At 40.8% G+C, this 23,382-nt stretch overlaps 1 protein-coding gene across 5 annotated transcripts in view; it reads right to left on the reverse strand.

Annotated features, from left to right (window-relative positions):
* cita (citron rho-interacting serine/threonine kinase a) overlaps positions 1-23,382 on the reverse strand; it is a 40,920-nt gene that overhangs the window by 15,365 nt on the left and 2,173 nt on the right. For 3 of the 5 annotated variants that reach the window (XM_037101501.1, XM_037101503.1, XM_037101506.1), the window contains 27 exons: positions 22,829-22,930; positions 19,954-20,096; positions 19,131-19,224; positions 18,839-19,045; positions 18,498-18,651; positions 16,975-17,164; positions 12,881-12,986; positions 12,240-12,383; positions 11,964-12,083; positions 10,531-10,701; positions 9,514-9,567; positions 9,377-9,430; positions 8,913-9,053; positions 8,648-8,776; positions 8,108-8,203; positions 7,332-7,448; positions 6,597-6,706; positions 5,273-5,447; positions 3,372-3,569; positions 2,807-2,860; positions 2,039-2,236; positions 1,554-1,747; positions 1,306-1,441; positions 1,071-1,175; positions 747-887; positions 410-517; positions 97-289 (listed from right to left, as the gene is read on the reverse strand). In XM_037101501.1, coding sequence (XP_036957396.1) covers positions 97-289; positions 410-517; positions 747-887; positions 1,071-1,175; positions 1,306-1,441; positions 1,554-1,747; positions 2,039-2,236; positions 2,807-2,860; positions 3,372-3,569; positions 5,273-5,447; positions 6,597-6,706; positions 7,332-7,448; positions 8,108-8,203; positions 8,648-8,776; positions 8,913-9,053; positions 9,377-9,430; positions 9,514-9,567; positions 10,531-10,701; positions 11,964-12,083; positions 12,240-12,383; positions 12,881-12,986; positions 16,975-17,164; positions 18,498-18,651; positions 18,839-19,045; positions 19,131-19,224; positions 19,954-20,096; positions 22,829-22,930 — 3,634 coding nt within the window. The remainder of the gene's footprint in view (positions 1-96; positions 290-409; positions 518-746; positions 888-1,070; positions 1,176-1,305; positions 1,442-1,553; positions 1,748-2,038; positions 2,237-2,806; positions 2,861-3,371; positions 3,570-5,272; positions 5,448-6,596; positions 6,707-7,331; positions 7,449-8,107; positions 8,204-8,647; positions 8,777-8,912; positions 9,054-9,376; positions 9,431-9,513; positions 9,568-10,530; positions 10,702-11,963; positions 12,084-12,239; positions 12,384-12,880; positions 12,987-16,974; positions 17,165-18,497; positions 18,652-18,838; positions 19,046-19,130; positions 19,225-19,953; positions 20,097-22,828; positions 22,931-23,382) is intronic. The other 2 variants (XM_037101504.1, XM_037101502.1) reach the window with 1 other exon arrangement.

The following is a 23,382-nucleotide window of genomic DNA, read 5'->3' on the forward strand; positions in this document are numbered from 1 at the left end:
ACAGAGTTTCATGTCTTGCTACCAAGTAGTGTCATAAAATATGAAGCCACTGGCATTTCTGGTGCAGTAACTGTCCTGCAGAATACTTGGACCTACCCTCTTCTCTGAGGGACCGTAGCTCTATTCTCATCTTCTGCAGAGCCTCTTCCAGCTCTGCACACCTTGAGCGCTCCTTCTCCAAAGCCATTTTCATGTCACCATACTGCAGGGGAACTGCCGGCTGGGCCTGTGGAACCAGAGCCCCATTAGTCGTGGTGCCCACATCCTCCCTTCGCCGACCAAATATACCCTGTTAAGAAAGAGAAGATTTCACCATACAAGAACAATACAATATGTGTGATTACTTTTAGACAGAAGCTGTTTATCAATCTAATTTGGCTTAAATTCATCATAAAACATATTCCCAGACCTTCTTTTTCTTTGTCGGCTGGTCCATTTTGGCCTGGAGGAAATCAATGAGTTTGGTCTGCTGGGAGATTGTGCCCTCCATCTTCACCTTCTCATGGGAGTATACAGCCTACAGGAAGGAAAACAGATCCTCAGAGAAGGAAATACCTCTGACTACAACTTGAAAAGAATTCCCTTTGAGAACACATGAATTAGGAGTCCCATATCCTCTTGGTCCCCCCTGAGATTTCTTGTTACTTGCCAACATCATTCATACTATTTTAATATCTAACTAGGACTCATTTTCTCTCAAGAGACCGCTGTATTTCATCAAATTGCAAAGGTATTACATTGTGCACCTGTATATTCTCCAGCTGGTACTCCAGATCTGTCCTCTCAGTCTTGAGCATGTCAGTCTGGTCCAGGGCGTCCTGCAGGCCTTGGGTCAGACGGAATATGTGGCTCTTCTGGAGGTCCATCTGTTGCTGGAGCTTCCCCTGCTGTGGAGACACCAGCATGCAAATATTTAATCAACCACTTTTGAGAAATATAATTCACTCACTTTAGAGAAAACATGTCTTAAACAAGAGACTCTTTTAACACTGGCTTGGTTTGTGGATGAGTGAATCAAATGGGGACATGAATACAGGTGTATGCTTATGTAACCATATTTTATTTTCTACCTCTTCCATCAGCCTCTGTTTCAATTCTCTCTCAGTCTCCAGTTTCTGTTGTAAGCTGCGGGCGTTCATCTCCAGCATGGCGTGTTTCTTCTCCAGATCATTGAGCTGTGAATAAAATGTTCAGTCTTCAAAACTGTAAGTGGAACGCCACAACCACAAACACATATTTGTTGTTTCACTTTAAGGGATTAAAGTTAGATCATAAATTAGACACAGAAAAACAGTTGTGACTCACAGTATCAGACAGACTTTCAGCCTTCAGTCTTTGCTCCTTCAAGGCCTGCTGTAAGGCCAGTATCTCAGCCTTGTGCTCTTTGACTGCCAGCTCCACTGCCTGGCGAGACTCACTGCTGCGCTGGTCTGCACGCAGCCTGTGACCAACACGTTAACAAGTCTTACAATATCAATACATTTTAGTGTCTGAGGAACATCATAGTGCAATCATTCTTGTGTATAATGACACACTGTAAGTACATTTCACACCTGTTCTGCTTCTCATTGTCCAGCAGTCTCTGCAGGTCTCTGGTGCGTCTCTCAGCTTGGCTTTTTTCATCCTCCAGGGCTCCTCTCCAAGCCTCCCACTGCCTCTCCTTCTCCAGCAGCTCGTCGTTTAGGGACTCCAGCTCCACCACCTGCTCCTCCAGCATGCTGCATGTGGTCTTCAGTGTCTCAATGTTCTGGGAGGATAAACACAAGCGCAGATTGAAGAGAACACCTCTTAGACTTTTTGAAACCAAGAGATCATTCTCTCTTTTACATTATTTCAGTGGTTGCACAACATCTTAACTGATGCTTAGTTGAAAAATGTAAGCTGTTTATAATACCTATATCTTTCCACTCCATCTACCTATATGAGGTACTGTAGGTATATAGATAATTATATTCAAGAGCTTTAAAGTGTGTGTGTGTGTGTGTGTGTGTGTGTGTGTGTGTGTGTGTGTGTGTGTGTGTGTGTGTGTGTGTGTTACCTGTTTCTGGTTGTTGAGGTGCATCTCACGGTCGGCCACCTCCCTCCTCAGCCTGTCCACTTCCTGGCTGAGCTGCAGCTGGTCCTCCCTCTCGTCTGACGCTTCATCAAGCTGTTTGGACAGGTAGAAGTTCTGGCGGTTCAGCTCAGCGTTCTCCTGACTGAGCTGTGTGAGCTGCTCCTCCAGGTCAGTGATCACCTGAGGCAACACAAACAAGACGAAAGAGCTTGTGAGCCCTGCTTATAGAACTGAGGAGATATTTTTTAGGTACTGGACACAAAAGCAAGCGAATAGAATAATATCAAGTAATAGCACAGCTGGGTTATTTAAAATTAGCAGCTTTACAATACACTAATTAATGTATACCCAGATAATAGACTTGCTTCCAAAATCCCATCAGTAAGAAACGTATGTTTTCCATGCATGAATTAGGACAAGGATGCTTACTAAAGTGACTCAAATATCAACTAGCACCTCTTAGTTTAATTTGAAAGCTGACTGAACACTATTTTCCAACTACAAATTATCCAGGTCATCCATTTGTTACAGTAAGTGTAAAAATGTGTACAGGCTTCATTGACTCAAGTCCTTTGGCAAAGCTGGCAAATGCCTTAGGAAAGCCAGCTTTTTCAAAGACTTGATTCAGTAAACTACATTGCTACATCATGAGCCTCAGAATTGAACATGAATCACCATATATTTGAAGGTCTTTTGAAACCATTTGAAAATTGCTCTACTGCTGAGACAAAAGGCTGTGGCAGCACTTACTGAGCAGCTGTCTCTCAAGGCATCAAACTTGCGCTGAATTTCATCTCTGTGATTCTGTGAGAAACGACAAATGAAGAGTGAAAAATTAAACACATGTGACTGCTGTATTAAAAGGCATGATATGCAGGATTTTTCATTTCCTGTACTTAAACACCACAGAAGGGTTGCTTAGAAACAACCAAAAGCATTGGTATTTGACAACCTTGGAATGTCAAATAGACTCATCAACTATCCTTCTTCACAATTTCTGATGCCCAAAAATGTCCCAAAGACAGCAAAATTAAAACACAGGAAGAGGGCAGGGTCGCCACAGATACAGTCACCGCCACACACTTTTAGAGGGTCACAAGTGATGATGCCGAGGAATTATTTAGTATGAGTCTTGTTTTTTTAGGGAAACTCCTGCATAGCATACCTTTAAATGATCTAAAATTACTTTCCATTGAATGGCATCCACCATAGTGATTGCCCTCATCTAAAAATATTTATTCTGAACATATGTGCACCTGTATTTCTATGACTCACTCTGATGGCACACATGAGTGATTATACGTGTTTGTCTTACCCTGAGGGCGGTGATCTCCTCCTCAGCCTCAGCGGTGGTCTCCTCCAGCTCAGTCTTTGCCTGCTGCAGCTGGCTCTCCAGGGCGAGACGTGCAGCCTGCAGGCTGCTAATCTGGGACTCGCGCTCCTGCAGGGAGAGGGTCAACTCTGACACCTGTCTCTTGATCTCCAGCTTTTCTTCTTCGTGCTCTAGGCCCATCTACAAGGAAACAGGAGCAGGGTAAATGCTGTGTTTATATTGGAGTGTAAATCAGACCTGAAACAGATTGTATTTGCATTTAATTTTCTGCATTTTTTAACCTGCTTAGAGAGCCAGATGGTAGGCGTTTCAGGACATCAGGGTGATTCAGAGATTGGAAAAAAAAAAACTGGCTAAAAACATAGAGGACTGCTTTGAATCATTTGACCCATATCTCTCTGATGTGCTAAAACTATCTGCTATGAATGACATGAGCTTGAGATTTGCAGTTAACTACAAATAAGTTACTTTTGCTTTCAAGTTAAAGCTATTTCAAGATTTTTCAGGATTTCTTTGATGCCTAGAATTCAAAACCAATTAAAGAGCAAAGTAACACAGTGAGGCTGAAAAAGTATGAAATTAATCTGAAATCATTCAAGCTGAATAGGCAGTATAAGAAAAGGGACAAAAGGAGAATAATTAAAGGATGTCAGGGGACACAAGTCTAACCAGCAGATGAAAACTCTGCTACTAAGTACAAAAATGTATGGCACAGAAAAAGTCCACTGTGAAAAAAAAGACTTAGGTAATTGGACTTAAACTGTCATACGAGTTAAGAACTAAAACTAAAAGTATAAAATATTTTCAAGCTTTTCAGGAGGAACACACATACACTCTGAACTGATAAAGTAAGAGTAAGACACACTTTGCATTGAGCTTTTCCACAGGATTCTGACTACCACAGATTGGAACTGTCTCATCTGAAAATACATATTTGTGTGTGGGAGAGGGTAGTATGTGTGTGTTTGTATGAAAGGTTACAGGAAGGCCAGCAATTAGTGCCAATCTGTGTATCACATCTCAGTGGGGAAGAGAGTGTGGAGGTAGAGATATGACATCCAGTCAGCAGGCTGTCCACCAGTCACATCGGCAGACAGCAGGCCAGGAGGGTGAGAGCTCTCCAGTGGGAGAAAGAGGGCACTGTGGTTCTCAATTATGTCAAAACGTCTCGTTTTTAGTTCACACTGCATGCCCGTATTAGCTAATGGATTTTGTGGTGCATTTCACCAAGAGGTGGAGCAACATTATGCACTTTAAAAGCTCCAATTTAGTTTAATGTATTATCAAGTATTCATAGGTGAGTGTCAACCATCTAACAACCACTTTTCATTTTTTCTTTAATTAACTTTAGAGGGATCGGTCACCCCAGGATCAAAATATATTTCATCTTACCAAAAGTGATATTTATTCATCTTTGTTTTGATGTGAGATATCAGCTGTAGAGATGTCTGTCTTCTCTCAAATATAATGGAACTAGATGGCACTCGACTTGTGTTGCTCAAGGCTCCAAAAACATGTATTTGAATCACTCAACAGCAATGTCCAGAAATCATGACTCAGATACTCAAGATAATCCACAGACCGTGTTGTGGGCAGCTTCATGTGGGAACTACTTCCTTTATACCAAATTACACCGGTTCGCTGTGTGTGCATTTACTCATGTGTACAGGCCCAATGGCAATTTTGTGGAGGTGCAATTACAGACCTACAGTATTTAATTAGCTGTTTATCTAAAAGGGATCAGAGCTTGCTAACTGATCGGCAGCCTTAATCCTTTTTGTGGATGTTAATAATGAAAGGCTACACCATGAGCTGGTTAAAGTGAATTACTTAATCTTGAGCTAACAGATTTGGAGCCGTGTCTCTGATTCCTGTTGCCTCACCTCCCGCAGCCGACTTTCAAGCTCCATCAGCCTGGTCCTCTTGGTCTGCTCCTGTTGACTCATCTTCTCCAGATGCTCCTCTAGTTTGGCATTCTGGGCCTCAAGCTTGCCCGCCTGAGACTCCAAATAGAACTTTTGCTGCCGAAGCTCTGAGATCATCTCCTCCTGGGCTTTCCTGACAGAAATACACACAAAGATGCCTATTTAGAAGCAGGCATCTTTCAAAACTGCTGCAAATGTCATTCCATTTATTCAACTTTTAAATGCTGAATAAGTGCTATGAAAACAGCTACAGTTTTTAGATTAGAGGTTTATATAGGATACAAATTAGTAATTTAGCCAATAATTCAACTGATGAATTGCAGCTAATTCATTCATGCAGTAAACAAAAAAGTAAATTAAGTGAGGTGACAACATTTACTTTTTGCCAACATGAGTATGTTAAAATTAATTCAACATGTATATGTCTAGGCTAAGATTAGTTGAAGATGCATTGTATGTATATATGGTGGAAAATGATATTTCCAAGTTGGAACTTCCCACTTCCCAAATTTAAAGTGTCCCAGCGTAACTGCTCATATAAATTAAGAATGCCTACTGCAAACTAGTGTTTGAATGGCAAGTCTGCGAATAACACAAGCACTACAGAAGGTGATTTAACATTTAAAAAGACACATACAGTCAAAGACTTCTACAGAGCACAAATCAACCAAATGAAAGTTAAAATGACAACTACAAAGTTTCACAAAACACTAAATAATCAAAAAAGTGCTGCCATTTCCCCCCCCATTTGCTCATCCAGCAGTTGGAGCACCATGGCAGAATAAAAGTCCAATATCACTGTCATTCAGCTTCATTTTGCTTTCTTACCAACCCCTTTAAATTCCTTTAGCTAGTTAGCTAGAGGCTAACTGTGTCAGCGTTCATTGCTGAGCAGGTTGTACTGTGGGAAATTAAAGCATCTTTGCTCAAAAGAGCTGCTTACTGCAACAGGAAACTATGCAATGTCAGCAAAGAGAGTAAAAAAAAACTTACGGACGGCTAAATCTTAGAGTTGGTTCAGGTTATCATTCATTTGATATTGCCACACTGTTTTCACATTCTCATTCGATTTTGTTGTTATATTATTAAAATTAAACACCGATTATGGCTGATTTAACCTAAGGGATGGTACAAAGTTTACACACAAGGGAGACAGATGAGCCATGGTGCACAAAGATTTAAGCACACACTAATGAAGCAATTGGAGGCTCGAGGAGACATTCAGTGTGGGTGGGGGGCACTCATAAAAGCACAGTGTGGACAAGAGGTCTAGTTAACTCACATATTCTTCTGGGTGTAGATGCTGCTGTTAGCAGCCAGCTTGTTAGCCTCTGACAGCTCAGCGATGCGCTGCTCCAGGTTCTTCATCTTCGAATCCATAGCGTTAATGGTCTGCAGGGAGTCAAAACAACATGGTGGAAAATCACATCTCAACAAACAGGCTCAGATACATTATATATCCCCTTTTGATTGATATCCAAATCCTCATGAACCATGGTGCACAGCAGCACTTTTTTTCCCCCATAGGAAACAGAATTTTGTGCTGCAGTGAAATCCTATTAGAGTCCATTAAGGTGTTGCCTGAATCTTCTACTGTCAATGTCAGATGACTGGCTCTAAAAGCTTCTTAACTGCCTAAATTCTACCACATTAACCAGATTAGGACTTGAGCCCAGGCTTTACAGTGCAACATCAAGTATACTGCAATTTAATCCAACTGTATATTCCAATACATTTGAACCACTATAACAAATTATGGTGCAAAGAAACAAGAAAACATTGATGGAGTCCGGTTGTCAAATTCTGATAATTAATTCAGAGGAGAATGAAACGTATGTCAACAACTTTAATCAAAACAGTATATAACAGTACACTGGAATTTTGCAATGGGGAACTAACTAACCCTAAAAATCAGACTATTATTTACAATCTAGCTGTATATAATACTTTAAAACAATGAATGCCTGAGTGGATCTATTTTTTTTTTTTTTTTTAAAGGCCTGCTCTGTTTCCTTACTGCTTTCTGTTCACTGATGAGTTTGCAGTTCTCCCTGGACTCCTCCTCCTGCTGGGCCCTTCTGGCCTCCAGGCTCTCCTTGTCGGCGATGTCTACTTTCATCTGAGCCTCTAGAACCTTGATCAGACAGAACCACAAAATGTTACATTTGCCAATGTTAATTTGACAAATTCAAACTTCCGTTACTGGCTATTTGATAAAGCAAACATTAAAAAAAAAAAAAGGAAAGAAAAAAAAAAAGAAATCACACTGACATGGTTGTAAATGTACAATCTGGTTTGGAAGCAGTAATTAGCATGGTGTAGAATTTCACTTTGAAACGTGACAGCTCTGACTCATATGACACCACAACACCAGCAGGACTGACAAGAAACTACTACGCTTACTGTATATATGAACACTCTCAGATAGGCCTGTGATAATAAATATGCTATCTATTTATCCTACACATCTTATTGATATACAGTATGTGGATGGCCTCATTACTGCCTGCAATTTATATTACCAGAACCCTAGAATTCAATTTATCTATTCATTGTGGTTGTGTATTTTTATTTTATTATGTTGTATTTGTTTAGTTTATATAAATACTTCTTTCACATGTAACAAATAAAAATTTCTCTTTGTAAAGGTGAACTTAGAATGATGATAAAAGCATTTATCAGAATTACTTCTGGGACAATGTATTGTCTAACAGATGTAGGGAGGTTGTAAGAAGGCTTCATTCTTAGATGTAAACAGTTTTCAATAACATGAAAATTTGAAGGATGGCCCACCTTGATTTTGTCTTCAAAAAGCCTCTCCTTTTGAACCAGCTGGGTTTCCATCCTCTGGGCCGTCGACTGGGCATCCCGCAGGTTTTCCTCCAGTTCCTGTAGGAAATAACATTATAAATATAACTGGACATGTCTAAAATGATAGTCATGAATCAAAAAAAAAAAATAAAAAATCATAACTCAAAATTTCTAATTTTACTCTAACATCAAATACATTTGAATAAAAAGAAATGAAGAAACTTGCATGGAAAAGCTGGTAATCCAAAAGTCGGCTGTTGCGGCGCCTGCTCATGCTGACGCTGGCAAGATTACGTGTATGTTAAAATTCATATATGTAAAGACTAGCAGCAATGTGTGAGGACTAAGCCAGCAGGGAGCTCTCTAAAGAGAAGTGTAAGCGGTGTGTACATGTGCACTCTGAGATAACTGATGAGGATAGACTGGGAGAGGGCTGGATGAATGAAGAAGGGTGGGTAGGGGGGTCAAATTAGTGGCTGAGGGGGCTAGAGCATTAGCAAGCCTTATCTGTAGCTCTCTCACCAGGATCTTTTCAGCCATCTGCTGGATCTGCTGGGATTTGGTCTGAATGTCATCTTTCAGCTTATTCTCCCTCCGCTCGACCATCTCCAACCTTTTTACCTGGTTTTCCAGGGTCTTCCTGCCCTCCTGCTTACACAACAAAAACATTAATATAAGACCAACCACACAAAAATGAGTGACTTGTATCTGGATATCATATTTATCCAACAAGGCAGCATTGTTTAACATTCTTGCATGATTAAACACTGTGAGTTTACTCTGGTACCTCTGTCTCTCTCAGGCGGCGTTTTAAAGTGTCACTAGAGTCGGTTTTGCCCCGCAAGCGCTCCAGGTCTCGTTCCAGACGCTCTTTGGCCTGCCGGACATTCTGCAGCAGCTCAGTGGCTTCTGTGCTCGCTTTTACAGCCTGGAGGAGGTCAGGAGGTCAAAGGCTGTAAGAGGCTCTCCAGACGCATGTCTTGATATGCTTGGGCAATTCTTACCCACAGAGACACTGAAAATAAAAGCTTCTCTAGGGAATGAACTGAGAACTACAGCAAGCTGCAGAGATTGTGAAAACATGCTCAATTCTGTATATAAATAAGCTCTGTTGATCTGATTTTCAGACTAAAGGAGACACGACAAATACAAAGCATTCACTTTGCTTAAAGAACAAATAATAACCTGATCATCCTTTAAATAAATGCTTTCTTATTATAATGATAGTAACTAAGTCAACAATTAATTCACCTTGCACAGTTTGTCCTGGAGCTCCTGAATTTTCACCTGCTGCTCCGAATTGGTCTGAAAAAACAAAGCACAGTGAACTCAGTCAAGAAAGTGCAGCTCCAAGCATGCAGATTAATCTGAAAAGCCTGATTTGTTACCTTCTCTAGTTTGGAGAGAAGCTCCTCCACCTCGGCTTTGCCTTGCTCTTTAGCCTGAAAAATAATTGGCATGTAGTGGAGAGACTGATCAATAAAGTATTGTCCAGTGGCAAAGGGGCAAGCACAGTGGCACTGGCAGCGCCTTTTCTTCTTGTTCATCCTGAAAGTTCCCCAACAGTATCCAGGCCAAGAAACAGATGTAATCACTACAGCAGCATGTCCTGGCTCTCAGGTCTCCTCCCAGTCAGATGGGTCCAGAACCCATCTAACATGGGGGCATTTAGAGGGTTTCCAAACCAACTAAACCATCTCAAATGAGGCTGTTTAGGCCACAATTTGTGTAGACATCAACTTATACTGTTGACAGCAGTGTTCTCAAATAGCTTAAGATTTTACTTGGGCTAAAGTTATTTTTGCTTTTTGAAGAATCTTTAAATAAGTGGCTTTGATAAATTGCACATAAATAGATTATTTTTAGGCTGAGAATGAATATCAAATATTCTCAGGTCACTTTGAGGCAGCAACAAGCACAATCTGTGGTAGTATCAAATATAATGTGTTTTACAAGAAAAATATTTGGCATTTACTGGAAGTCTGTAATCTATCACATTACCTAAGTGGTCTGCAATTTTATATTTTGCTGAGTTGATAGAATCCACTTTTATCAAACATGGCAAAACAAACCAAAAAGGGAAGGAAAGCATCATTTCTATGATTGCAGACTGTTTACTTGGCTCTTTTAAGCAACAACTTGTGAAGGTAGCCTAAACAAGGGAAGGAGTCAAATAACAAAACACAAATGAACCTTTTCTCTCTCAGCATTAGGTATTTTCCCCCATTGTAATGTAGTTTAATGCACAGTTGTGGCCCACATTTATAGTTACAGAATATATATTTTATCCGGCTGATTTTGATGTTTTGAGTTGGTACATTTACAACTGCTCAAAGCATAGAGTTACTTGACAAATATCTGCATTAGCACTGATTGACCAACGAGCATCACTGGCACAAACATACCTTCTGGATTCTCTGCTGGTACTCCACAGCTTTCCTTTTGAGTTCCTCACTTGTATTTCTGGAGTCTCTAAGTTCGGATTCGTAGAGGTCGCTGCGGCGTCGGGCAGCTGACAGGTCCTCCTCCAGCTGCCTGATGGTCACCTGCATCTCCTCCAGCTGGGCATGGTACTCCTGAGAGAGCACAGTGATCATCGATATGGGAGAGAAACCTCTCTCTGAACATCAACTGTATATTCATGAACATGTGAGTGCTGGTTGCATATAATTGACATTTCAAAACCTGCCAAAGGACTTCGGGCTGTGATCACACTCATTTTGTACAAGCTGGAGGCAAATTACTGTTGTCATCTAAGTGAGAAGAGCAGTTTTCATTTTCTTGGAAAACGTATTTTTCTTTCACAGCAAAAGCAAACTGCTTAGTTTTCAACAGTTTTTTGAGGACACAACAAGTCATGACATTTTAAAATGTTTTACCATATGCCAACTTTCAGAAGTGCTGTTAAAAAAATAAAAAAAAAGGTTTTTTATTTTGACAGGAAACAACAGCAATAGGAATTTGTTTGGCACAGCTCTAACAGATGAACAGAGCTTTTAGGACAGGCAACGATTGCTGCCAATGCTACACAAAGATATACTTCACTGATGTGCTGACACTATTTTGTGATGCAGTTCTATAGAAACTGCAGTGCACTGCAGTAATTACTATTTATCACCAAAAGAGTCAAAACTTAAGATAGCAACTCAAGGATTACAACTTTAAAGGTGTAGTTGGTAACTATGCACAACGTAGACTACAAGTGAAAGGAAAATAAATGCTAATGTCTAGGAAATGTTAGACTGATGGTGGAAAACTCTTTAGGCTTTGATTGTTCACTTCCTGTGCACTGATTTTAGTCCAGTGAACAATGAACTTGTTAATGAGGCATGATGTGTTGTGTCTGTTAAAGCCCAGAGTTCAACTTTAATTTGTGTTTTCACAAATCAGAAATATTGTTTTTTATCAAAAAATCAGTGTTGTCTGTCCCCTGGGAGGAGTGGCTGAATCTCTTGAGTAATGTCTCCTGCACTTTTCTACCTTGCAGGGATGCCATCTGCAGGGACGACCTTTATGAGTGTGGAGGACAAGGGAGTCCTCAGTGGGGAAGCCCTGCCTGTGAAGCAGGGCCACACCGAGTAACGTATAATCTCTCTTGCTTCTGGTACTTACTTATCAGCTATAATGGCATAAACATGATACTGCGGAAAGTGGAGGAATCTTCTAAAATATAACCAGGCTTTGCAAATGTAATATGCAGGCATTTCCTCCCTTTCACTGAATATTTTTTAACCATAAATATCTTGAAGTGTTTATAAAAAATCTCCAAGTGCACCACATCATTATCCTGATGAGTGGGAGGAGACGAAGGATCGTACCAATGAGAAGATTTACATACTTGCTCTTTAATTTCCTGCAGCTTGTTGCTCTGTTCGCGGATGTCGTGCAGCAGCTGCATGGCCTTGTCATCCTCTCTGGAGACCTCCACACGTGCCTCCTCCAAGCTTCGCTTCAAGCTCTGCAAACACATATGTGCACACAAACTCAAGGCTGCTGTTCATTCAAATCAATACTGATTTTTGAGGTGTCGAGGACTGCGACAAAACCAATGTGAAAAACAACCCATTCCTTTACATTCTGCACACATGCGGACAGAGTTGTTATTATGACTCACACTGCACTCTGTAATGTAGGTGGCGAGGTCTTGCTCCAGGATGCTCCTCTGAGTCTCAGACGCCTTAAGCTCCACATCCTTCTGGTGGAGCACTGACTCCAGGTCAGTCATTTTACGCTGGAACCTGGAGATCTCCTGCTCCATCTAGGTCCAGAGAGCACGCAATAGTTAGTTTATTTGCAAATTAACTGAACAATATTTAGAGGTTTTATGCAACATCTTCTACCTTACTGCAGCAGAAATGAAGAGACATAATCATCAGCCACATATTCTGATTAATACCGATTTCTTTGACCCTGTTTTCACCCAAATCAGAAGCCTTCACACAAAAAGATTGTTGTAATGTTGTACAAACAACATAATTAACTTGGCTTCTTACAGAAGCACCAGAAGCCTGCTTGATCCCTGTTAAGCCACCCAGCCAAAATAAACTCAGGACGTCTGGTAATAAAACCCATGATGGAACCATTTTTTGCGCAAAACAAAGTTCTACAATATGGATATCCAACAATACAGTTTCAAAGTTTCTGTCTGGCTTGCAACTGAAAATAAGAATGATGGGTTTGTCATAAAGGCTAGAAATTAATTACTGAAACATAAAACAAAAAGCACACAAAAAGGCATAAAAGGTTCACCCTCACCTTGTGACATTTGTCTTGAGTTTCTTGTAATTCTCTGCTTTTAACGTGCAGCTTCTTTTCCATGGAGTTGGTCTTAGCAGGAGAGTTGAGGCCTGCAGAGACTGACCTGAGAACATATATAAATAGAGAGGTGTTAAGTTCTGTTTCAGCCAAACGTAAACAATACACACCTCATTTACATAGCAAACATCAAAGTAAACATGATGCATCTGTTGTGTGACCTACCACTGCTTCTCACTTAGACTGTCTAGACAGATGTATCACCAATTGTAAGCGAATGGAGTTTATAAAAGCATACATGAAGACATATAAGAATGTCTGTGTAAAACACTCAAAAATATCCCAAATCATATCAGTTGAACATAAAGAGGGTATGTGATCACTTCATCGTGCCGCATCATGTAACAGCGAGCCTTGACAGTATTGTAGTTGTAATTAAGCTGGCTGAAATGCAGACACAACACCCACACATCATAAATGAGCAACAGACACTGAGAGCATAAAGATAAGTATTGAATACTGTGTCCTTTTCAAAGAAAAGTCCTCTGAAGACAATCTTGTCATAACAATAAGAAAACTGACAACAATTTGGATAACATTCGACAGTATTTTTTGAAGTGAGGAAGAGCAGACAATATTTTATTCATCGTGGTACATAAACAGACCACATGAGCAAAACAGCAGTGCAGACCTGGGAATAACTGCAGTTTGCCTGACAAAATAATGTGACAGGAGAATTTGGGCTATGCTTTTGCTTGGGGTTGGTCTGTTGTGAGTCTGATGCACTCATTTTTCTTGTTTATGTAAGGTGATGTCCTATTTTGTTTTCATTCTTTATAATTTAGAGCACAAAGTAATTTTTTACTTTTCTCTTGACCAGAGAACGGACAAAAACAGAAGTCCTGTAAATAAATGAATGGCTCCGTATGAATGAGTTCACAAATACCGCATTGGGATCTTTAATAAAGTTGACTCAGTCTGAGTCACAGTGTTAAAAATAATCACGAAAGCGAGCACTGCTCCCTTCGCCTCAGCATCGAGAAACATTCCCCTGACATACACACGCACATTGACAGTATGGATATACAGTATATATGGAGATAGTGTACAGAAACACACACACACACACGGCTCATATCAATGACAAAACAGCGACCCCCTGAAGATTCTTTTCACAGGAATCTAAATGAAAAGGCAAATTTAGCTGAATCTGCCAATTAAAAATTTATGTTAGACATAAAAATTAATTAAGTTCTCCAGTGCTGAGCTGAACAGTTTTGGGGGGCTACTGTACAGATAATATGACAATTTAAATGTTCCCAGTTGAGTTTTTAATACATTCAGTTGTATGATTCGTCCATTAATTTGTGTTTTTCTTAAAACTGTCAAAGACAGTGGTGAATTTAAATATGTAGTATGGAGTATGGAGGGAGGATGGATCTCTTCCTCGCCTTCTTCTTCTGTTTCCCCTCACTCGCTTTTTTTTATTTTTTTTATGTATGCTTTCAATTGAAAATCACAGTGGATATAAACATTGTGTTGAATATGGTCAGGGTCATATTTGTACTGCTCTAACAACCACAGAGCCAAAATATAAAATAAATATTTTTCATGAGAGAAAAAAAGCCTGGCCAGTACTTCCCTGACTGGGAAATGTGATAGTTGTCACGTCGTTGTACTGTGGAGGGAAAATAAATGAGTAGCCAGTGCAGACTGCATTATTGAAGAGAATCAAAGAGACGAGGGATTCAGGGAAAGGATGCAAGTTAAAGGCTCTGCCGCACTGATCAGGTAAAGAAACAGAAAAGAACACATATATTCACACAATAACGCACAAGCTGAAGAAAATGCAGACAAACACACAACAGAAGAGACAACACAATGAATGCAATGAGAACCATCAGTCATTTAAGAGAAAGTAAAAATCACCAAGAAAAAACCCCTCAAAAAACAATGCTGGAGGAACCAATAATCAAATCTCCTCAGGTCTGCTCAAATCAAAATCTGGAACACAGTGGCCCACATAGAGTTGATTAGTATATTATAAGAAATGGTTTCCAAAGAAGATGGGGTAATCTCAATCCAAGATAACACAGTGAAAAATGTAAACTTGTTCAAGATTGGTCTAGTACAAAGTTACCTCTCTAATACATACACAGACCTTTTAATGTACCATCTCAGATGTCACAACTGAAACATAGTCCTGCATGCAGGTAACCTTATTAATTATGATTAATTAGGATGTGTGTTGTTGACGAGTAAAAAAATCTATCTGCTGTGGAGCCTTAACAGGCATCAACAGCAGCAGCAATTTGGTAATTCAGATTTGTTTGTTTCTTGTGTTCATATGAAGATTTCTGCCTTATAAAATACTTGTGAGAGGGTCAATATAAAACATAAAGTACATCCTCCAAAGACAGCGACAGTCCTAGGTCAATTACTTGAACATTGGGTCATTGGTCAATGAGATACCCTGCATTGGTGCAATGCTGACTAGATGATGGCAACTGATGAAAAGTAAGTTTGTCACCCGAATCATTAGGAATCATCCTCAGGGGAACATGAATATCAATACTGTGGCCATCTGGCTGTATTCATTCATGAATATAGTATATGCCAAGACATCCTGCTCTTGACTGACCATCTAACTATAGATATACTCACAATTTGGAAAATAAACAAATAAACAGATAAAATAAACCAAAACAGATTTTTTTTAAAAGCTAACAATCAAAAATCTTCATGTCAAGTGTCTAACATCAAATTCATCCAAGAGAATTGAGGAGGTAAGAAAGCAGAAGTTTACGATCCCTCGTTGAAGCCACCTTGCGAAGATGTTTTTCTGACAGTAAACGGCAGACAGCTCCTTATAAATTTGAGGCAAGCTGTTAAGGGGATTTTGTTGTTTGGTTTTACAAATGAGGAATTAGACGAGTTCACACGGAATGGAAACCTCCAAAACAAATGATTAGCAAATCATTGTCAGTGGCTCTGGATTCATTCAGTTCTCTTACCTTTTTTGGGGTTCGTAATGAAGAATGTGTACACGCATATGCATGCGCCCACGCACAGATTTGACACATTCTATGAGCTCTGAGCTCCTCTTAATCAAATGCAGCAAAAAGAAAATGACTGGCTCCAGTTAAAAACCATGAGCAGATGACTGATGGTGTAACAGCAAGGGACAGAGACATTAGAAGAGGAAGAAAAAAAAAAGAGGAGGAGATGAGACGGGTAAAGATGGGGGTGGGGACTGGGAGAAAAAAACATCACGGTAGTAACCATAGAAATAGATTCTCTCCCCCAATCTGAGCTCTCATCCTTTTCCCTGTCTAATCTGCTAACGCTTTTTCTTCCCTTTCTGTTGCTGCTGCTGCTGTCATGATCCGCAGTCTCCAGGACCATTAACCTGCAAGAGCACTGCCATGGGGCTATAAGAAATGAAACCCATCCTCTTGCATTATTATCAGAGGTTAAGAAGCCAAACACCATTAGGGATAATTACAGTCCCAAAACCCATGCTATAAAAGTCAGAAGCCCATTGTGTTGCACAGTAACAGAGAAAAGCACAATAACAGCAGCAAGGGTGGGAGTGTGTCTCTGTCTGGGGTTCCACCGCTCAGCAAACCCTCATTGACACACTCAGCCGCATACCAATCAGCGACCATGGCAAGATAATGCCAGCTCACATCCTCCGGTCCATTCATTTGATCCATCTATGCATCGGATCAACTGCGTGTGACCCCCCCCCCCCACAAGAACATAATCAGGAACCAGAAGGAGAGAGCAGCAGAGAACAGGGAGATCCCTCCCCTCCCTCACTCCCCTGTCTGACACAGCATACGGCTAAACCCATTGTGGACCCAACAGGCACAACATTAATGACAGGGACACAACACCAACTGCCCGGGGCACAACACTAGGTCACTTGGAACAAGGCTACCTGGAATATGTTATATTATGGCAGAAAAGCGGCCAATGGTATCATGGGGTGCTTAACCAACAAAGGTGTGTTAGAGAGATGAATGCAGGAGGTCTCTGCGTTACAGAGGGGAAAAAAGGCAAACAATGCCTAGTAAACAGGTAGCACTTACTCAGTTTTGGCCAATGTTGTCAATGCTCTGCTGAAGAACCAGCCTAGAAAGGGCAGATCCTGGCCCTGGAAGCCCGCTGGCAGAGCTCCTCGCTGGGCTGCTGAGGCTTGCCGGGGGGCTGCCTGCTCCGGCTCCTCAAAATTAGAGGTGTCATCTTCAGCGTGCAACGCAGGAACAAAAGGCGGGAGAACTGCAGGAGAAAGGATGAGAGGAGGAAGTAAGAGAGGGCAAGGGGAAGAAAAGGAAGCACTGGCGCACAAAGTAGCAAAAATAAAATGGAAAAAATAAAAAAAAAACACAACAAGGAGAAAAGGGAGAGAAAGGAAGGGAGGAGGAACGGAGGAGAGTGGTGGGAGCCTAGAGTGCGGTAAGTCGCGCGTTGATGCACATGCTGCCTCTGTGTCCCTCCCTCCCTCCCTCTTTCTCTCCTTCTCTCTCTCATATACACATGCTTGCTCACTCTCCCTCACTGCAGCAGAGCAAGCTAATCAGCTGGAGCCAAAGCTGAAGCATAAAGCTCTATCTGTGTCCAATTATCAATAAATCAATTCTGCATTTTTAATACAAACATCCATGCCTGTGAGTCTCTTTTTTGTATTGCATTTATATTTATTACTCAAAGACAATGAATTAAAACAATTAACATTCAGGGGAGAGGGGAGGATTAATAAATCTTCTGTTCAATAAATGCAGGCACTAGAAAGCTCTGTATCATAGTCTGCTGATAACAGTGACGATTTATTTGACTAAATATTCAGTGTTCATTGTGACATTACGAGCAGAAAACAGCTCAGAAGAACTGACCGGCATAGCAATGTTTGATAATTACTTCAGATTCACAGAAAGGACGGTTTATTCATCTAAAAGATACGAGGTACTCTGCACAGCAAAAAAAAAAAAAAAAACACTCACCACCCCTGCAGCTATACGTTTGAACAGGCACTGTAGAGCTGCGGTACTTTAATGTGACTGTGCTTCACTGAAAATGTCCATTAATGTGAACGTTAGTGAGGGTTTGTTTTCCCATAGCTGGTCAGGTGACAATGTCAAACTCTGTCATTCAGTCTCAGATCAAATGGCAACAATGACGTCCAACAAACGCACATGTATTTTCGCCACAGAGAGTGTGTCTGCTGTCACTGGCGTAAAAAGATTTGTGCTGCGTCTGTTGAGAAGCAGATGAGTTGCAGATCTTTATTCTGTCTGCCGCGCTTCTCGTCTCTGCCTCCCTCCCATTCTCCTCCTCAGGAAAGAGCTGGCCTACTGCCAACGGCAGACAGAATCTCATTATTTTACTACCGACAACACCACTGGCAATGCAAATGCTGTTTTTAGTCTATGTGCAACTGCACGCACACAGTACACTTATGTGTATTATAAACAACATTAATATTTGACAGCTAGTCATACATCACCTGTCCAGTAATGTGATAACAGCGCCACAGTGCCATTTCAAGGCAAACTGAGCATTTTCACAGGAAAGACAGAAGAACAGAGTCTTAAGGTAGAGGAAAACTCCTCACCTTGTCTTAAGTTGTTCCAGTCTACACTGGAGAAGAAAGAGTGACAGCGGAGTCCCTGGAAACCCAGTCGCTCTTTGGCTCCACACAGCAGTTTCTGCAGCAGATCTACAAACTGCTTACTGGCCCGCGGCTCCTCCGGAAACTTAAGATAACGCTGGCGGCAAACAACATGAACAAGGATTCATTACATAATGCATAGACTGATCAGATATGACTAAATCAGACTGCATATTTCCATTGAGAATACTAGGAATGGGAGTGTCAGTAGACGGTTCTTCATTCATACGGACTATTGCAGATCACAAGCTGTAATTCATCTCAGTACAGTTAGAGATGGGTACCTGAAAGTTTAGTATGTTGTGGATTGTGTTGGTGGAAGTGCCACCAGAAAAAGGTGACCTGGCATAAATCATCTCATACGCTATAACTCCAAGGGACCACCAGTCACACTCAACGCCGTAGGTGTTGTGAGAGCCCCCGTTCATGGCTGCTAGGACCTCAGGGGAGAGGAAGTCCTGGGTCCCAACAGGCACTGTGGGCGCTGCCACCTGGAAAAACATCAATAAAACACGATGATGTCACCTTCAAGCATCCTGAAGTTAATACAAAGAACAAACTCTGTAATCTACTTACTGTTTTGTTGGTGTTGAGCCTGGCAGCTGATCCGAAGTCTGCCAGCTTAATGTGACCAGTGCGATCGATGAGAACGTTCTCTGGTTTGACATCTCTGCAAGTGTATAGTTTAGAACGGATTTGATAGTGCTTTTACAGAGCTGTTTGTCGCCTAAGCACTGTAATGTGTCTGACGCTCTGGTGATAACAGAATACATTTGTAAACTTCAGCAACGCTTTTGATGTTACATAACATCACACACATTGCTCCAGGTTGAATTGCAGTGCTACATTTCTCATGTCTACTTAATGTTTTCTTGAGTTAAAGGTGCACTATGTGCACTTTTACAGGTCTATAAACAGAGATAGAGGCCTTGGTGCAAAGAATTGCAGTTCTAAGAGTTAAGATGAGTTTGAGATGTACTTTAAAGCCATACATTCATGTTGACAAACAGAGCAAAATAGGCTTATAATTTGAGCGAGTGGTGCAGTGAGAACAACTATCAGATAATGCACCTTTAAGAGTTTTTGGCCTTCAAAGTGAAAGCAAAAATGCAAATCAAAGAAAGATCTAAGAGTAGGCCTGTCACATTAATTGCATTATTGTACAAATCTATCTTACTGTATGTATCTTAGTGACATTCCAATGTATGTACATGACTAATCATTTTTGCTGACTTAAAATATTACATAAATAAAACATTGCCAAACAAAAAGTGTATACCATGACTGGGCTATGTATGAGCACCTGGACCAACTTCAGCTCTTTGGCTCTCTTTCCTTAATTGCGTTTTTTCCTCAAAGCCTTGAAACATCAGTCCTTTATCTGTGGCTGGTCTCTTACCTGTGGACATAGCCCAGCTGGTGGACTGCATGAATGGCCTCTACCAGCTCGGCCAAATAGAACTGAGCCATGGACTCATCGAACTGATCCTCGTATCGGTTTAGCAAGGACATCAAGTCGCCGCCTGGCAAGTACTCCATTGCCTGAAGACACATTTGCGCGCAGTCAGAAACTGACAGGGTAAAACTATGGCTAGCACTTGGAATTTGAATGAGATTAAGATGAACATGCCGTTTAAAGATTTATGAATGTCTATAAATAGGCCTATATTTAGAATGAAAATCAAAGCAACAAGTGTGGGAGCACGTGTCTGAGCGTACATCAAAGCTCTATTCAGCTTAAGCTTATAGGGTGGTTCTCCTCATTATAGATTCTTGTTATGTAACACAGGATGTAACTATTGCAGATTTATCTATGATACTGCAGTCAAAGGAGTGGTCTTGAAAAGCTAAAAATAAACCAATAATAACTGCAATAGCCTTGTATGAGACACAGGCAAAAAAAGACATGTTTACAGTCAAAACAACATGCCTCAACAACAACAACAACAAAAAAAAACCAGGAAAACCTAATAAGCTTAAATCTTAAAAGTTTGAAAAAACAAATCAACCTCAGTCATGTTTGACTCAGGTTCTCTTTTCTGCTGTCTGCATGCTGAGATGAAAGCCATTGGTCAGGCTGATTTGAGCTATATGGTGGCAGCCATAACAGGCGAGAGCCCCCGGTGCATGAATGGTCGGCGAATCTGAATGAAGGGGAGCATTCTCCAGTGTTACCTAGCAACAGGGAGACTGGGTGCCTCTCTGACACACGGATAAAGATGGATGCTTTGTATTTTCCTCCATGCTCAGTTAGGGAGCAGGGTGAGACAGAGGGGGAGTGAAAAGAGAGGAGGAGGAAGGATGGAGACACACATGCAGGGGGCATTATGGGAGGTATGAGGAGAGGGGGAGTGAAAGAAAAACAAAGGGCAGTATACCGCATGCTTTTTCTTACACCCTAAGAAAGTCTAATAAGTCATCAGAGAGAACAAGAGCCTTCAAGATGATTACAATGGACACTCTGTGAGGACAAAATTGACACTGCGCGTAATGGCTGAAGATAAGAAATAACTACAGTCAGATGTGAGGATCACCTATTAATTCTTTATACCCACGATAAGCACATCAAGTGATCCAGAGGGTGTTTTACTGTTTGCATTTTGAAACAGCTAGCTCTCTTGACTGACATATTTTTCTGACTGCCTAAGTCTCTGGATTGTGGCATTGTGATTTTAGTTGCAGTAAGCTACTAAATCACAGCCAGGCTCAAAGACTGCACTCAGCAACTCAGAGGCCCCATTCGGAGGAGTTGCCAGCACTGAATAATGTTGTTAATCTGAACAAAACCCTGGTGACGCTTGGCAGTCCTCTTGGCTAGCCTGCAAGCTAACATGATGCTAACATGATAACACAACTTTGAAATTGCTGGAAGGTGAATCCCCCCCTCTGAAAGAAAATTACTACCTCCAAACTTCAAAGCATTTCTCCTACACCTTAAGCTTTTCCCTTCAATGCTCACTTCAGATTCCCCCCCCTTAACATCTCACATACAATTCTGACTGATCCACCTGTCCCATTAGTCACATTATGGAAAGCATAACTGTGAAAGAAACCGGATACAGTACACAGTTGATTACAGTCATACACACTGCTTCATATAAAAATAGGCTATGCTGCACCCTGAATAAAACACTTTAAAAAACATAGAAATCAAGACACTGCATGTAGAAGCTGGCAACCTACACACATTCAAGATTTCATTTGAGCAATAGCTGGGCCCAGCAACTGCAGTCTTGGGGGATTTTTTTCCCTTATGAAAGAGATCAGTCTGGGCTTCTAGTTTTTGAGTCCAGCAAAATGCACCGACTATTGTTCTCTTAAGATGTAACTGTGGTTATGATGGCAAACTATGATGTCTCCCAAAATGCTGGGAGAATATATGAATCATATGTAGATCACAAAGCCAAAATGGAGGAGTGTTCTTTGACTCAAGTAACTGTCAACCAACACAAAGTACACAGCAAAAAACATTCTCCACTGAGAGGAGATTTGTCTTGAAACCACTACACAAAGATTAACTTCATTGTCTTCAGAGAGACTCAAAGGTTTGTCTGTCTCCTGCATTGTTATTACAATATAATCTAGTTTCACTCTATTGGAATTAGTTCAGGGTGCTGCTGACAGCTTCTACAACTGTTCTATCCCATTTCTGCCACACAGATTTAATCTCAGTGGGACTGAAGATTTTATGTGAGTACCCCAACAACTCATAGAAAAGTTATAATTCAAAACAGCTCACTTTATAATATGTTATTCTCTGTGAAAGTCACCACACCTATAAAATAACATCATTTACATTAATTCAATCTGCCACAACAATGTTAAACCATATTATCATATATGGGGCTATTGCTGGTGATGTGAATGACTCCAGATCTTTCAGACAACATAGAAATCTGCAATTAAAACAGTTAACAGTTGTTGATGTGCTACATAAATACTGTGAATGTATTAAAATGTTCAATCCACAGAGACATGCACACAGCTGATATACAGAAGCTCATGCCCCCAGCACAGATGTCTCTGCAATAATACAACTGGAGTATATGTGAAAACATAGTGTGCAGTTTCTACTCAGGCCCATGAGAGCTGACCAATCAGAGCAGGCTTTGTGGGAGGTGGGGGCCTTAAAGAGACAGGCACCATGTAGACACCCAAAATCAAAGTATTCTTTGAAAGCATTCAAAAGGGAGATTCTTCTGTTGAGGACATATTTATGTAAAATAGTGATTTTTTTCCATCCTCAAGAGAAGAGAGAAAACCTGCAGCCTCACCAGGTAGACATGTTCTTTATCCTGGAAGGCATGGAGAAGCTGTGGGAGCCAGGGACTGCTGTTCAGAGCCAGGATCCTCCGCTCTTCCTCATGAAAAACCACCTAGAGAAGAATTGAAAAGGAATATGTATTAGAACGCAATAGCATAGCTGCAATTGTTACTATGATTAACATATCAGCCATATATCAGGCTACCATCTTGAGCACTTTAATGGGGTTTAAATGTATTCTAAACTTGCAGGGCTATTCAGTTAAATCGTAGGACACCTTAATGCACATATTACACTGTTGGGTGATAACGATTGCTGCTCTCCTTTCCTGGTTTCAGTTCAGCTTGCTAGATGGGTTGCCATTTAGAATTATGTTAAGTAATTACAGGTGGCATGAGCAAAACATTTCTTGTTCAGACAAGTTGCTCATTGTATTGCTCACTCAAGAATCATGTCACAGCTCATGTACTATTCTGACTCAGATCTGCTCTATTAGTCACATGCCAGAGTGCACAGCTGTGGAATAATGTGCCCACATTTGCTCTGTTGTATTTAACCCTACAA

Source organism: Acanthopagrus latus, chromosome 6 (assembly GCF_904848185.1).
Source record: "Acanthopagrus latus isolate v.2019 chromosome 6, fAcaLat1.1, whole genome shotgun sequence".
NCBI lineage: Eukaryota > Metazoa > Chordata > Actinopteri > Spariformes > Sparidae > Acanthopagrus > Acanthopagrus latus.